Source organism: Anguilla rostrata, chromosome 7 (genome assembly GCF_018555375.3).
Source record: "Anguilla rostrata isolate EN2019 chromosome 7, ASM1855537v3, whole genome shotgun sequence".
Taxonomy (NCBI): Eukaryota; Metazoa; Chordata; class Actinopteri; order Anguilliformes; family Anguillidae; genus Anguilla; species Anguilla rostrata.
In genome coordinates this window covers 45,586,831-45,602,864 of record NC_057939.1, presented here as the reverse complement: position 1 = coordinate 45,602,864, position 16,034 = coordinate 45,586,831, and the positions used below count along the sequence as shown (strand labels likewise).

General features: G+C 44.9%; 2 protein-coding genes across 4 annotated transcripts in view; one reads left to right on the top strand and one right to left on the bottom strand.

The window, feature by feature from the left end:
• The first annotated feature begins 649 nt into the window (after positions 1-649).
• Positions 650-8,221, top strand: LOC135259833 (protein mono-ADP-ribosyltransferase PARP12-like). The gene is made up of 8 exons (XM_064344663.1): positions 650-1,333; positions 2,106-2,241; positions 3,552-3,810; positions 4,160-4,255; positions 4,764-4,890; positions 5,126-5,294; positions 5,829-5,949; positions 6,451-8,221. Exons 1-8 carry the CDS (start codon positions 882-884, stop codon positions 6,549-6,551), a joined length of 1,461 nt encoding a protein of 486 aa, XP_064200733.1. The 5' UTR covers positions 650-881; the 3' UTR covers positions 6,552-8,221.
• A 687-nt stretch (positions 8,222-8,908) lies between these two features.
• The window catches only part of tbxas1 (thromboxane A synthase 1 (platelet)), a 30,943-nt gene continuing 23,817 nt past the window's right edge, over positions 8,909-16,034 (bottom strand). For all 3 annotated transcript variants that reach the window (XM_064344659.1, XM_064344660.1, XM_064344662.1), the window contains exons 10-14: positions 15,475-15,828; positions 11,137-11,225; positions 10,740-10,877; positions 10,224-10,386; positions 8,909-9,806 (exon numbers count right to left, since the gene is read on the bottom strand). In XM_064344659.1, the coding sequence (XP_064200729.1) occupies positions 9,696-9,806; positions 10,224-10,386; positions 10,740-10,877; positions 11,137-11,225; positions 15,475-15,828 (855 nt within the window). In that variant the 3' untranslated portion in view covers positions 8,909-9,695. The remainder of the gene's footprint in view (positions 9,807-10,223; positions 10,387-10,739; positions 10,878-11,136; positions 11,226-15,474; positions 15,829-16,034) is intronic.

Below are 16,034 nucleotides of genomic sequence, written 5' to 3'. Positions count from 1 at the left end.
AAAGTCAATTTACGTTTCATTTTTCCTTTTCTGTGGGATATATACATTATATATATATGTATGTGTGTGTGTGTGTGTATCCCACAGATATGTTCTGTAAATAGATATGGTTTATAGAATATGTAAACCAAAAAGCATTTTTTGCATATCAGTTAACGACAGAACATTTGATGATAATGATGATGCTGGACGAAGAAAGGTTCTGTAACAATTTAGAACTTCTGTAGTCAAACAGTAGCTATAGGCTAGCCTAGATATAGCAACCAGTCACCATTGTAAAATCCGATATCCAAGATTTGTGCGTTTACACTTTCATTATGCACTCAAGTGCAGAAGTAGCCTACCATCCTTGAAAATGGTAAAAAAAATACAGAACATGCAAATATCGTCTAGCCCATGAGATTGGAAACGAGGGCCGTATCGGTTTCTGGTTTTCATGTTAACTTCTGGTCTTATTTAATTAACCTTAATATTTACGCCATCTAAATTTCATGACAAGCGCATGAATGACAGCCGCATACATTTTGGCTGTGATGTGACTGAAGCAGCTGGTGAAAACAAAAACCTGCATACACCGGCGAATTGCCCACCCCCTTGTCTAGCCTGTGTGCACATTTAATGAGGGATATGTAGTTCCAGACGCTTTAGGAGTTGCTCTGGATAAGAGCGCTTGCTAAGTAAATGAAGAAAATGAATTCAAATTGTAACTCGGAATGGCTTTGGATCTATTTATTTATTTAGCCTGATTGGCAAGTTGTCACAACCACACGAAGATCGTCTATAGCATAGACCGTATAAATATAGGTTATTAGGCGTGGATTAGTGACGAGACGTAAAATAATTTTGTGTTGGGGTAAAACATTCAATTGCCGTCCCCTTCCATGAGGGTTTTTTTAATGCCATCTGGTGGTTTGGTGTGTAATCCACAGTCGTTTAAACACCAATATTTCAGATGTTCCTGCCCCCAACACAACAGTCGATGGCAAGGAAACGCCGGCAAAATGTCGTACGCCCGTGTAATTCATTATGCCACTAGTATCTTATGTTGCAATAAAGGGTCGATGGATTTTTTGCAGCTTCACAGAAAGGTTTTCCAGCGTTTCGAGATCACCGAGGACGATTTCTGGTACATTGTGAGAAAATGTCCACGGTTTGCCGTCGTGAAAAACACAAGCGACAGGACCTCTGAAGAGTGGAGTTCGGACTACATGATTGTTGCGAAAACATCCCTTCGGATCTGCAAAAACTACACGAAATACGAATGCTCCGACTGCCAGGAGCTCCATTTGTGCAAATATTTTGTTTATGGAAACTGTAGATATGGAAAAGGAAGGTAAGACGAAAACGAAGAAAAAGTAGTCTGTGCACCCAAACTGTCTAGCGAGCTAACTGGCTAACGTTGTTCGCTTATTATCTGGCCAGTCCAATACGCCATTTGCGCAGATATTCTGGCACAATGCGTTTCTTAAAACAGAAATGTGCATGCACGATCTATATACAACATTGCAAAGAGAAGCATAATTCATACACGCAATGGTAAATTTGGTTCGCTGGGAAATTAACGATTGGACTGTAGACTGACGTAAGAACACTACGAAGAGACAGAAGTAGCCAGCTAACACGAAATCCCATTGTCTAGTAGCGGGCTAGGGAGGTCGATAAATGATGTACATTATCATACTAACTAGATAACTTGCAATGTTTTTTGTGTGTTAGCTATATTTTGTTTAATTTAGTATACCTGTAATCGGGCTACTTTCCCCTCAGTAGGCTTATGTAGCGAACGCATTTGCCTTAACGTTAGCGTTAGCCAGCTAACGTTAAGTGATCTCAGTGGAGTTGGCAGCTTTGCTTCGACGGCCTGTGGCATCATACCTAGCTGCCTGGCTTACCCAGTAGACACAACTATAGATGACGTATTAGAAATGTGGTGAAACCCCATGTTTGACGTTACTGTTGGTTAATGTGGACACGCAAACCGTACGCCAGCACTATTATTATCATATTTGCCATCGTTTTTGTGCGTGTTATGGGCAGATTCGACTGCTTATTATCGAGGGTCACTAACTTGCATATTATGTAATGCGGGTGTTTACCTCTCCTAGGAAACAGTGTAAATTCTCACACAATGTCCGATCGGAGCACAACTACCCCCTTCTGCGGGAATGTACGCTCCACGAACTTCACGAAGACGACCTCTTCCTCCTGCTGCTGCAGAACGACCCGACTCTACTCCCGGAGGTGAGCTCGTAACTTCACCTGTGCTCCCATATACCTGTTTAAATACACCCACATGAGCTAATAGACGCGATCACATGCCTAAAGTCTAGGGACCAGTTCAGTTCATGCTTTAATTGGTAAGCGTGAAGCACATTTTCACTGAAATAAATCACATCTATGTTAATCGTATAGTGTGTCCATTATACCTCGAGACTCAAAGCATATTTTGATTGAACCCTTCCTAGTATGCTTATCAGATTTCACAATAGTATATTGGACACATTGTTTTTAATAATTATCAGCACAGTACCTACACATATGACAGTGGCCTGTTATAATTTATATGTAATTTTAAAATCACAACCCCACCACCAGCAGTAGCCTATATCAGGATTTTAGTAATGTAATTTGAATTGAAATGCATTAAAAATAGTTTTAACTGGAGACTTGTTGTTTCAGGGATAAAAATGAAAAAAAAAAGAAAGATTGGTTTTCAAAATAACTGACAAAAGTTGGTCAGTCCTCCACATTGATTGGAATGAGTTAATTAGGAACAAGCTGCAGTGTTTGGATCTCCATATAAACGCTACAGTTTGACAGTAAGTTCTTCAAATCAGGGAGACTCCAATAAATATGACAGCAATATCATACCATCAAAAAAACTAGGGCAAAAACCCACAGTATAATGTATTTAAAACATTTTAGTGTGTTAATAATGTTGTGAGCAATCTTTGCCTTTTGAGAGTAAGTCTGTGGTACACATGCGAAAAAAGTTTTTAAAAAAAATAAAATAAATAAAAACAACAACAAAAAAGAAAAGGAAAAAAAACAAAAGAATTTGAAGACAGAGGTGATTTTTGGTCTCCAGTCTGGACGAAGACCTTTTCCTCCGCCTCCTGGACACGTTTCCTGCTGATAGAGGAAGTCTGCTGTGTGCTTGAGGATTGAGTAGAGGGATTTCATTCTTCAAGTGTGGACCTGAGTTTAAAAAAAGAAAAAAAAAAAGAAAAAACAAAACAAAAAAAAAGAAAAACTAAAAAAAAAACAATTGAGTGTCCTGTTGGTGAAAATATTTGTGCCCTGGAGGGTCCAAGAATTGAGGTAAAGTAAAGTGCTTTGCTGAAGAGGTTTTTTGAAAAACAGTAAAGATTTGTTGTTGATGGTGGCACGTGTGTGATTTGTGTGAATTTGAATGGTTGTAAGCCTCTTAAAGGCCTTCCCTATTGTCTTTGTAAGATAAATCTGCTTCTCCGTAAAGCACAGCATGGATTGGCTGGCATTTGAGCCCAGGTTGTTTAATTTTGTAATTCTTTGAATGGTTGGTGACGCAGGTGTGCTCGCATTACAACAAAGGGGCGGGACCGTACGGGGCTTGCACGTTCAAAGCCGGCTGCACCAAGCTGCACATGTGCCAGCACTTCATCCAGGACAACTGCATGTTTGGCCACAAGTGCAAGAGGCTGCACATGATTGACGAGTACGGCCGCCGCATGCTTGAGGAGAGGGGGCTGAGCGGTGACATCATCCACGACCTGCCGTTCATCTACAAGAACGTGTTCAGGCTGACGGCTCCGCCCTACACCAGCAGAGGTACGTCAGGCAGGAGAGGCCACCCGCACACCGGTTTGTTGACTTAAGTGGATCAAACAATTATGTGTCACGGAAGCATCGCATTGTGGTTAGGAACTAGGCTGGACTTAACAGGAAGTAGCCGGTAGCTTTTTGTTTTTTTTTGTTAAGGCGGTCCAGTTGTGTCTTTTGAAGGGAGCTCTTAGTCCGTCTTGCCTCACAGAGCAAACGGCTGTACTCACAGTTGATGCGTGAAGTGTAAACCCGGGGCAGGGGGTGTCTGTTTTGGAAGTGGAGTAAGCGCTTGGATAGGCGTCTGTCTGCTGCGTAACACTGCTCGTTGTGACCGTTTTTTGCCTTTGTGCTGCAGAGGGGATCGCCGAGCCGGTGGTGAGACCCGCGGTGCAAAGCGAAGAGAGGAGCGAGATCTGCCTGCATTTCTTAAGGAGGAACTGTCGCTTCCAGGGTCAGTGCTGCGTCAGTGCCTGTCCTGCGTCTGTCCTGCGTCTGTCCTGTTTTTATTTACAGTGGGTTTGCACCCTGCATTAATGTCTGCAGGTCCCCTACAAAGCCCTTGTTTTGTGGGGACCATTATTTTTTTTGCCAACCACAATTATTGCTTGTGGAAACCTTTCTTTTCATGTCTGCTTTACAGTTATCTGATTCACTCTCCAAGGGCATCTACAGGAAAACAGGACTTTTTGCTTTCAGTTCCTTGCTTGTACACATTACACTTTTTATTCTTTCTTCCTCGGATTGCTACGAGCTGGCAGGGGAAACATTGCTGGCCCACTTCTGGCTGTATGTGCTCAGAAAGATATTTGTCTTGTGCTACGCTGTCAAGAGTAGCACTTCATGAATTGTCATTGGAGCAGTAATGTATTGCTCACGTGATGCAACAACAGGACCAATTGGAGCGGTTCTCTTTCCAGAGTGTGTGCAGGAGTAACCAATCATAATGCTGTTCTCTGCAGACCAGTGCATTCGCATCCACTTCAACCTGCCCTACAAATGGGAGGTGTTTGATGGGGAGTGCTGGAGGGATCTGAGGCGCATGGAGGAGATAGAGAGGGCCTACTGTGACCCCCGAAACACACACAGGTCTGTACTCTGCTCAGGGTGTCTGTTACATCACTGTGTGTGTGTGCGCATGTATGTGTGTTTGTGTGTGTGCATGTGTACATATGTGTGTGTGTGTGTGTGTGTGTGTGTGTATTAGTATATATGTGTATGTGCATGTGTCTGTATATTTGTGTGTACATGTGTATATATGTGCGCACGTGTGTGTGTGTGTGTGTGTACGCGTGTGCGCTTACACCGTGACTGTTTCTCGCAGCCCTGGCTCCAGGCCAGTGGACTTCCTGTCCATGACCCGGGACTCTGACCCGGTCCGGCGGCTCTCCACCGCCTCCTCCGTCACCAAACCCTCCCACTACATCCTCACCACCGAGTGGCTGTGGTACTACAAGGGAGACCACGAGAACTGGATAGAGTACGGCAGGCCGGTGAGTCCATCCGGCTGTCTGTCTAAATAGAGTACGGCAGACCGGTCAGTTCGTCTGTCTGTCTGGATAGAGTACGGCAGGCCGGAGAGTCCGTCCGTCTGTCTGTCTGTCTGTCTGTCTGCTGTTGCTCTGCCACAGACGGACAGGGAGCAGTCGGTGGCTAAGGCTTCTTACACTCCTGGTCACTGTGCTGCACTAAACAGGCTGTAATGCTTGTTTAAGCCCATTGCATTTTCTCACTTCCTTACTGTGTGACCAGCAGCTCACACCTCTGTTTTGTTTGCACTGAAACCAGATCTTAATTGTTTCAAGCACTAATATTAGTGTCTGGATATGGTTCTCTTGTAGAGCGTTACAAAGGTGTGGTGTGTAAGGCACAGTACTCATGTCCTGAAGGTGTAATTATGTAGGTCGTACACAAGGTTCTATGTAACTTTCAGCTGTACTCCAGCAATGAGTACAGGGAAAGCAACTTTGTAATGCAGAACACATTTCTGTAGAACAGACAGCAGAGTGCTATCTGATCTCTGATAGGACGATAAGCAGCGGGTGACCTCGGTCTCGTCGCGCGAGCTGGAGGCGGCGTTCCTGACTGACAGCACCGCGGAGGTCACCGTCATGAAGGGCCACAGGCAGTACTTCCTGAGTTTCCAAGGTAACCGTCGCTATCTGATTAGCTGAGGCGCAGACCCGTGTCGGACCCGAGCCGAATGCTTTGTCTGGTTTAATGCGTTTCAGGTTTTGCTGGAATCTGAATCCTAATGAAAGTGCTTAATCCAGGTCTGATCTGGATGGAACAGGTGTAAAAACCAAAGTTCTTTACTGTGAAACTCTGCAAGCTGCAAGCTTAATCTTTATCATTTTCAGACATTCATGAAAATCCCTCTTAAAATTCCCTGTCTATCCCATTGTTTTGGATTTCAGATTCATAAGGGGTCTTGGAGTAACAAAAATGAACTTTTCTCCAAATAGGCAAAAAATTCTTGTTTGATTCTGTCTACTGTGAAAGACTATGTAACCTGGTTGTGAATGGTGCTGTAAAGAATTAAGAAGGATGACAGGATCATTTTATTGATTGATTGATTGAACATTTGATAGATTTATTGATTAACTGATTGATTGACTGACTGATGGGCTGTTCTCTCTCTGGGCTCAGACATGTACCAGCGCAACCCGAAGCACAACACGAAGCGCAGGGTGAGAAGACGGCCGCGCTTTGTGTCCATAACGGAGGTGGAGAATAAGATTGCACGGTAAACACTGGGAGGAGGAGGAGGAGGAAGGGGGGGGGGAAGCTGAGAATTCTGGGAGTCGGAGTCCCTCTGGGTACGTCTCGGTTGCTTGGGGAAACGCTCACTCTCACTCTCTCTCTCTCACACACACACACACACCCTACACACACACACAGTCTGTAACACCTGCCTCAGTCCTTCCCTGGCAGTGACGTCGGATCGTCTCACACGCACAGATATTTATACATGTAGATGCTGACTGCTGTCATCTCCTGAAGCTGAGAGGCCTGTTTGTGAGACAGAAGCGGAGGTCTAATGATTTTTTTTAATGAAGTGAAAGCTGATTTTTAGAAGAGGACAAGGCTGTTGTTTCGCCCAGTTATACAGTACAATGTAGACTCTTGCGTTTTTTTTAATCCCTTAACGTCACTTTTGATGTGTCAGACAAATAAGTATGTGCTGAACAAAGATGATGAACAACACAACGATTTTGGCTGAGAGAGATTAACACAAACACAGACATTGGACCATGACGCAACATAAGTCTGTGTTATTCAGCGAGATCCATAAAGGTTATTTGCCATTGGAATGTGATTGTAATCGTTGTTTCTGACATGTTCTAGTGAACACATATTTAGTCAAGTCCGTATTTCTCCTCGTACATATTTGGTTACTTGATGATGAGCTTGGATTCCACTGGGGAGAAACAATGGGTCAGAAACCGAAAATATATATTCTCAATAAATACAGTGACTACAGATGTAAGAACTGAATTAAATTGCTATGTGTGTTCTGATCAGAAAACTATCAGCAAGTAATTGAATTCATTATAAAGCTACTATCTTTACCTCTGGAAATTAACACAAACTCTTCATGTTATTCAGTTGTTATTCATATTATTTCGCTGAATCTATTAAGCTAACAACACAAATATACTGTATGCTGTACCTTAAATGTAGATCAAATAGATTAAATGTTGTATCAGACATATTGTATTATAATTGTAATACTATTTTATATACAACGGTTATTGAGGTCATAGTCGTAGCAGGATTAATAGGAATCAGTGCTGTTATTGTGCTTCTTTTTTTCCTCTACGAAGAACAGAGCAGCAGCTCAGCAAAAAATCTTCACTAAGTGCTTGAGCTCTAAGATACTGATCCAGGGTCAGCTGCTAAGTGTGGCTATACTCTAGCTGTGCTAGACACTGATCCTGGGTCAGTGAGACGTGGTTGTGAGGTCACAAACACCAGTCGGCCCTGTGCTAGCGTGTCTTCATGAAACCAAAAAAAATGGGCGGATCTATTGCATGCTCGACTCACAGATTTGAACCAATCATTGTTCTTTTTTGTGGAGAGCGAATTAAAAAAAACATTTTGATTAAGAACTCTGGCAAAAAGTTCCTAAATTAGTTAATAACATTAGGTCTTTAAATATGTAAGGACAGGAACAGGCCATTTAGGCCAAGTAGGCTCATCATTTGATTGGTCTAGGAAAGTCAGTGATTGACAGCTGTTTGTTGCTCCACCCACCCTCGCTGTGCTGCTTCTGTCCTCAAATCCTTGCCCCCCCCAACCGTCGCCGTCCTGCTTCCCGTGCGGTTTAAATTTTTATTTTAATTTGCTGAAAATGCATTTGACTGTGCAGACCTTTGTAATGGACTCCAGGAAGGCAGCAATAAACTGTGCTCCTCAACCTACCGCCTGCCTGCGTCTCATTTCAAACGACACGACACTCCGAAACCAACCCCAACAGACGGCCGGACACCACGCTTCAGACTGAATGCGTTAAAGAATCAAGTCTCAGACATTTAGTATCAGACATGATTCAAACATTTTTTAGTTGTCATTCAGGGCTTAGAGAGGGTGTTAATTTAAACATCCTCAGAGATCATCAATTATTCAGACCCCTATTCAAGGGGTCTGACAGACTCAATTACTGGGGAACAAGAACAGATTTCTGTGTCTAAAATCTAAGCCTTAGGGAATTGAAAAATGTCAGTAGTCTTCACAATAATTTATTTGCTACCAAACCGTTTACATAATCACGCATACCATAATCACAGCATAGTTAAACTGAGACTGTAATTCTTTTACAATACACTGTAAGAATGAGCATGCGTTATCCCTCCGTGCATGGAGACAGGCCGGTATTCAATCTAGAATTTTTCTTAAATTTGCAAAGGACATTTTAGTGAGGCCGTTCTGGTGATTGCTAAAGAAAAAGAATGGGGCTCGGGAAAAACTTATCAGAAAGGCTTTTTTAAATTTTAGGTAAAGTGAACAAATCTTCAGTCTTTTAATGGGTTATGGAAGGTTTTGTGAGTCACACTGAAATGTGCGGCCTGCTGACACTCAACGTAAAAGCAAATGCACAACCATGTTTCTTTGAACTTTGTTCAACTTTTATTTTTCATTTTCACTGGTAAAATATTACACAAAACATACCTTCATTTTTGTTGTGAAATGGAGAGATTGAAGGTGGTTAGAAACTCTTGATAACACAACAGGAAACTGAAACTGAAAAGCAAAATCAACTTTAATTCGGTTCAAGAGCCGTCCTCGTACAGGAGAGCCGTGAGCGTTCAGTCTCGCCCCAGGCAAGAGCCCCGAGGCGTCCAGCGCGTTGAACGCTTCTCTGTTACTGCTCTCTCCTGTAATTCACATTACATTCATGTGGACAACCGCGCTGTGGAACCACAAACACTGAAAACCCTCCGCCATGATCTGTGCGCAAGCAGTTCGTTCGTTCGTTTCTATTCTCTCCAGAAACTGCGCTCGTCTCAAACTGCAGCGTTCTCCTCTGGGTCTGTCTTCCTCAGGGTCGTACAGACTTATTTCATTATCGTGGCTGATTTAAGATTAGTGATGGATTCATAATTTCAGCAAATAGATTCATGGTGGAAAGTTCCCTTCAGGAAATGCATCACAAACTGAATTTAAGAAGGCGTGCTGTTAAATCCCACGCCTTCGTGTGACCGCCCCACGAACCTGAGCCTTGGTCCTCCGCGCAGGCACCAGAGAACGCGGTCGGAAGATCTCGATGAAAGGATCGGTCATATGTTTATATACACAACGAACCGGAAGCGGTTAAGTCTGTGTGCGGTTATCCCAGGTCATGGTCGGTCGTATGTACACGATGAACCTGAAGCGGTCAGCGCGGTCAGGCTCTACGCCTCCGCAGGGGGAGTATCCGAACCGGCTGTCTCATGCCGTGCGATTTTAACGAAGATGCCGTTCTTGGGCCCCAGGGTGGTGAAAGACTTGAGCTCCAGAGGGACCTGGGGACAGACCGACAAAGAGAGGTCAGATTGACAGGCAAGAGGGAGGGGCTTGGAGACACCGGGTACAGCTGTGTAACAAATTCAGACCATAGACCACCCGCTGAGTCTCTGGGGGGAGGTATACCAGATCCAGTTCTGTTTAAACTTAAAAATAAATATCCTGAACCGGACCATTTGGGTTGTGACAGAACACTATTGATGAAAACTGGTTACTTGCGGGTGCACACACCCATACATATACACACACACACACACACACCAACCAGACCACCCACTTGTCTTTTATGCTGATGCTACGAACTTGCATTCAGTTTTATGAAAATAATCTCAGTGGCCTAATGTTTCTGAAAAATCACATGCACAGACACACTTGCGCACATATACACGCGCGCACGTACACACATAGAGACACACCTTGGTTTCTGGGCAGGTGAGGAAGGTGAATTTGTGGAAGATGTGCACCAGCGCCATTTTAATCTCCAGCTGCGCTAGCCTCATCCCCACACAGCTCCGTGGCCCCGCCCCAAATGGCAGGTACACAAACGGGTGTCTGTTAGCGCGGGCTTCCGCTGTGAACCTGAGAGAGAACGCACCTTAAGCACACCCACAATGAGAGAGCTCACCTTAACCACACCCACAATGAGAGCTCACCTTAACCACACCCACAATGAGAGAACACCCCTCAGCCACACCCACAATGAAAGAACCTGCCTTAACCACACTCATAATGGGAGAACACCCCTCAGCCACACCCACAATGAGAGAACACAGCTAAACCGCACACACAGAGAGAAACACACCCACATTGAGAGGGAAGAGAACTGAACCTCATTTTAGTCTAATCAATTTAAAAATAGAATAAAGACGATTTGCGTGTAAAACAGTAATGCTACAGTGGAAGAGTGCAGACAGGTTGGCGGGTACGCTGACCTCTCTGGGTCGAATTTCTTTGGCTCAGGCCAGTGCTGGGGGTCATAATGCAGGTACCCCGCTGGGATCTCCAGTGTGGCCCCTTTGGGCAGGAACTGCCCGTTCACAGTACGGTCCTGCTCCACATCCCGTGCAAACCTGTCAGTGGGACACAGGGGGTGCTCAGAGCAAGGAACCTGCGCACACTGATGACATCACAAGAGGTGCTCAGGCTGCCAAAAAGGAAAAGGTAAGCAATGCAAAATAAGGAGGGATTTCAATTCAAGTTTTGTGTGTTTGATGACCCAAATATCCAGCTAAATGTTTCAGATGCAGCTCAGTGAATAACATTAACTCTAGGGAATAGGTCCTTTGCTTGTTAAAATGTCAGTGTAACATTGATGTAATGTTACTGCACTTGAATCCGGGAGGGTAGAGCCGCAAGGCTTCTGAAATGACCATGTCCAGATACTTCAGCTCCTGCACACTGTGGTAGTCAGCAACATCCTGTAACACACAAAGCAAATACAGTAACACACAGCGTCTGCCAATCGCAGCAGAGATCCATCCTAACAAGCCAGAGAGAAATTACTGCCTTAATTATGCCTCTGGTTCACGCATGAGACAATCATACTGCAGTTCATTGTTTGGTCAATAGAGGGCAGCAAGACTAAGCAATTTCATTATTTTTCTGTCAAACAACTGAAAGCTATCCAGAGATATTTAACTGTTCCTATTTTATTAAGGAGTAGTATTTATTAATTTAGAGAAATTATTCTCAGCAAAGAACTTGTGCTTTTTCCTAAACAGTGACCTGGGAATCATTTAACCAGTATTTTTATCCTCTAGGTGTTGCTTTAGGTACTGTAATTGCAGTAATCAGAGGCAAACAGTTAAGTGAACATAACCAATGATTAAATTAAGGATCAACCGAAGATCTTATTGAAGCAAGGCACTAATCCAGGGGTATCCAGGCTTATCTGATATGGGTGACTGTGGGTGTGGGTTTTTGTTTTCAGACCAATACTGGTACGTAATGTTACGTGAACATTTAAAAACAAACTGGACTGAGCTAAACACCCAGTTACAGAATGTTCCAGGTGATGTGACTGAGAGGGTAACTGTATGTGGTCTTTATACTGTGGCCAATGACACACTAACTTGTTGCAATATGTTGCCCCGCAACAGACCTAGTGGAGCGAGCTATTCCCGCCTTCGCGATATGCCCATGAAATTCCCTGTTCAGTGGATGTGACAGACTGCAGGCGGCTCGATAAACAGTGCTCAGACCCATTGAGCCCCTGGGCTGCATGGAGCACTCCTGACCGTAAGTGCACAGAGGTCCACGTGCTGTGGCGACGGCTGGTGCCGTTCAGTGACTCCGTGGTTGCTGTAGTAACGTGTGTGCGTCTGACTCTGAAAACTTGTGCTACTCTCGTTTGCATCCTATGATGGTGATGTTGTATAGTGGTTAGGGAACTGGGCTCATAGCATTCACATTCCATGTTGGGCATTGCCCTTGTGCCCTTAAGCAAGGTGCTTTACCTGAATTACTTCCTTCAGTAAATATCCAGCTGTATTAATGGATTGTATATGTGGGGGAAAAGTCATGCTGAATTAGATTACTAATAATAAACATAATAATAATGATAATAATAATACCCTCTCTGTTAGGGTGGAATGGTGCTGGAGTGCAGCACTTCATTCTTGTGGGTTTGTGTAAGAAGAGACGGACAGAAGAAGGCGTAATTGAACAGAACTGCTATCAGGCCCTGGATGAAGGCAGGCAGGCCCAGAGATCGCTAGTCTGAGTGAGGTCAGTCCCAGCATCCGTGTCTCCAGACCCCAGGCACACCTGATACATATCTGTGCAGGATAATTATCTATTACCCTTTCACCAGCGTGAATCCAAGGCAACATAACCTGCCCCTCTACTACTGTCTGCAGCACACTGGGACTGCAGCTGAGATTATAGCACCAATTTACTACTGTTTGACTGTCACTGAGATTATAGCACCATTTATCACTCTCTGACTATCACTGAGAATATAGCAACATTCACTACTGTCTGACTATCACTGAAATTACAGCAACATTCACTACTGCCTGACTATCAGGGAGAACATAGCAGCAATTCACAACTGTCTGGCTATCAATCACTGCTGTGACTATTTAACTGGTTATCACCAGTTAAAAACCAAAATGGTGGTTCCTAATTATGGATTTTATTTCAGCTGCCAATATACAAACCCAGAGCTGTGGAGCAGGTTCACATAAACAAGGGGAAATTGCCAAAACTAAACCACCAGAGCACAGGTGTGGGGAAAGTCATTAACACGCTTGGCACAGAAACATAAACCTCTGCTCATGTCATATTGATAATGGCAAGACTCATTGATCAAGCAAATGTTTGTGTTTGCTTCCCTTGTGTATGGAGGGCTCCTCCCTCCAGCTGTCAATCACACATCAGCAGAGTACATTTATTTAAAGACATAACAATCACACATTGGACATTCATTGACCTGAAGAAGCTGAGCAACAACTTTTATAGTTTCAAATGCAGAGGAGACTGTCCCGATTACCCCAGAATATTTGTGACCCCCACAATATTGACATTAGCCAGAATTTCTCTTAAATAAGACCCTCTCCCCCCGTGTGTGGAAACATGAGCTTAGCTTCCAGCTGAAAGCTCTTATCTGCAGCCAGACTCAGCGCCAATGTTCAGTATTTACATTTACATTTTACTCCTGCTCATTATGCAGCCAGCCGGGAACGGGAAAAAACAACCAATTACTTTGTCGGTTTCCACGCTGGGGGGCTTGTGTGGGGGATGGGGTAACTCTGCTGCGTCCCGTTTCCCGGGGCTTTGTTCCGTCGCCTCCAGAGTCAGAAAAAAATTCCTGCCAGCGTTCCGTGCGTGGAGTCGCCGCTCCCCCATAACCGCGACCACTCAGTCTTATTTGAATTTTGAATATCCGCTCCCGAGTGCTGGCCGTTAAGTTCGTTAGACGCAGCTCGAGCCCGGGAGAGCTCCCTTCCCTGTCTCTCGCGTTCCTGCGGGGTTTCCATAGAAACCGCTATTTACGGTTATTGGTAGCGATGGAAGGGGTTGTTCGTTTTAACTGGAGATGGGGGGGTATTGTTAACGCACAAACGTAATGACTCTGTTTGGATCATTTTCCCTTGGCTTGCAAGGCACAGACAAAAAAAAAAATCACAGCTGTGGTGGAGAAAAACTACTCAAATCTTAAACACTTAAGTATTATTATTATTATTATGCTCAACACAGCTTTTGTGCTACCAGGCATGAATGCTCAGAACCAACATGGTTTGCCAATTTAGACTACTCGGTCTACCTTCTTGTAAGAGAGCTAGCAATAAACTCCCTAAAGTTATTCGAGAGGGGAAGATGATGGTTTCACGTGCTGTTGAGCTGCGTCTGATCTGAGTTTGGGGACAGGGTTTATGAATCAAGCTGCTGTTTTCTGCCACGCTGCCTCTCATTATCTGAGATTACAGTTGACAGCAGTGCGGACCTTTACTTATAATGTTTAATAAGAGGAGCGAGAGCGTACAGCGCTGGTGATTAAAAACCAACAACAGCTAGCTCACCACTGGAGAGAAAGGAGAGAGAGGATTCAATAACAACGGCAGGTTTATTTAATCGACTGGAAAACCCCAGGGGAGAGAGAGAGAGAGAGAGCACTGGGGTGTTGATCTTTACTATCTGCGAACAGTGGCCACTTTTAACAAACGGACTCCATGCGCTAAGTAAGAAATAATAAGAAAAAAGGAAAGTAAATGGCTGAGTCCACAATGATTTGCACAAGTGCAATGAAAAGAGGATCTGATGTTTCTTCTGAGAATTCAGTAAGGAATGTGACCAAGTAAGATGCTGTGGCAAAAGACATTCTGTACCCCACCCGTCGATATTCAAACCCCACCCCTCCCGCATTCTGTGGTCAGATATACATGAGCAGGCTGGCCCCAAGAAACTCACACAGTGGCCCCATAGGGGCCCCTATGGGCAAACACAGATCAGGAAGAGAGCCCCCCAGGCAGACAAGCCCTATATTCAGAGAAAGCCAGAACAGATTGGGCGGGGGACCCTAATGGAGGGAAATCCATGAAAATAACATTTGACTGCAAAAGAGGGTGGCTGACTGGAAGGTGTTAAAGCACGAAGAGTATAAAACTAGAACAGAATTGTGATAATGGTTCCATTGACCCAAGAGACTGCTGGATATCCTCTAGGAACCATATGAAAAAGACCACTTGCCCTTGGACCCAGGCCACGCCCCCTTTGGAACCATGAGAAGACAACACTGCCCTTTTAGTGGTGTAAGGAGAAGACCCCACCCCCCTTTAGTCCTGTAATGAGAAGACTACACCCCCCTTAGTACAGGAGGACAACCACACCCCCAGAACCATGAGAATACCACACCATAAATCTATAAGGTGAAGAACACACCCTATTAGAAGCATAAAGACCAGACCACACCCCCTCTCAGAACCCGAGGAGCAGGCCACACCCCTCTCAGGCTAAGGGTGAAAGGTCACTCATGTGTCTGCTGAAGAAGTGGTCCACCTCCTCCTCCTCCTCTCAGAACCCGAGGAGCAGGCCACACCCCTCTCAGGCTAAGGGTGAAAGGTCACTCACGTGTCTGCTGAAGAAGTGGTCCACCTCCTCCTCCTCCTCTCAGAACCCGAGGAGCAGGCCACACCCCTCTCAGGCTAAGGGTGAAAGGTCACTCACGTGTCTGCTGAAGAAGTGGTCCACCTCCTCCTGCAGTCTGGCTTGGCACTCTGGGTGGGTGGCCAGCAGGTAGCAGACGAAGGCCAGCGTGTTGCTGCTGGTCTCGTACCCGGCCAGCAGGAAGATGAAGGCCTGCCCCACGATCTCGTCTTCCGTCATCGTCCTCTTCTGGGCCCGGCGGGCGGGCACGTCCTCGGAGGGGTGGGGCTGATGGGAGGGGGAGGAGGATGGCGAGGGGGCGGAGCCAGAAGCAGGCTGCTCATCCGCCTGGTTCACCACATCGAAGTGTTCCAGGGCCACGCACTCCTTACTGCTCCTGGCGTCCAGCATCAGCTGCAGGAAGTCCCGCCTCCGCTGTTCGATAGGCCAGGGAGATCAGTCAGTCAACCAACCAGCCAATATGTGTATCAACCAACCAAACAATCATTAACTCAAGTCAACTAGACAATCAATCTTTGGACAGTTCAGGCAAAATGGATAAAGGCTTCACCTCAACTGTCCTTATAAATATTATTATTATCATCATTATGATGAGTGAGTGAAGGCTCAGACTGATAAAG

Excerpts from the sequence above, each read along its gene's own strand:
- LOC135259833 (XM_064344663.1), top strand. The coding sequence starts at position 882 with ATGAGGGTTTTTTTAATGCCATCTGGTGGTTTGGTGTGTAATCCACAG. Across the intron at positions 2,242-3,551 it reads ACCCGACTCTACTCCCGGAG|GTGTGCTCGCATTACAACAA; the intron begins GTGAGCTCGTAA and ends TTGGTGACGCAG. Across the intron at positions 4,256-4,763 it reads GAGGAACTGTCGCTTCCAGG|ACCAGTGCATTCGCATCCAC; the intron begins GTCAGTGCTGCG and ends TGTTCTCTGCAG.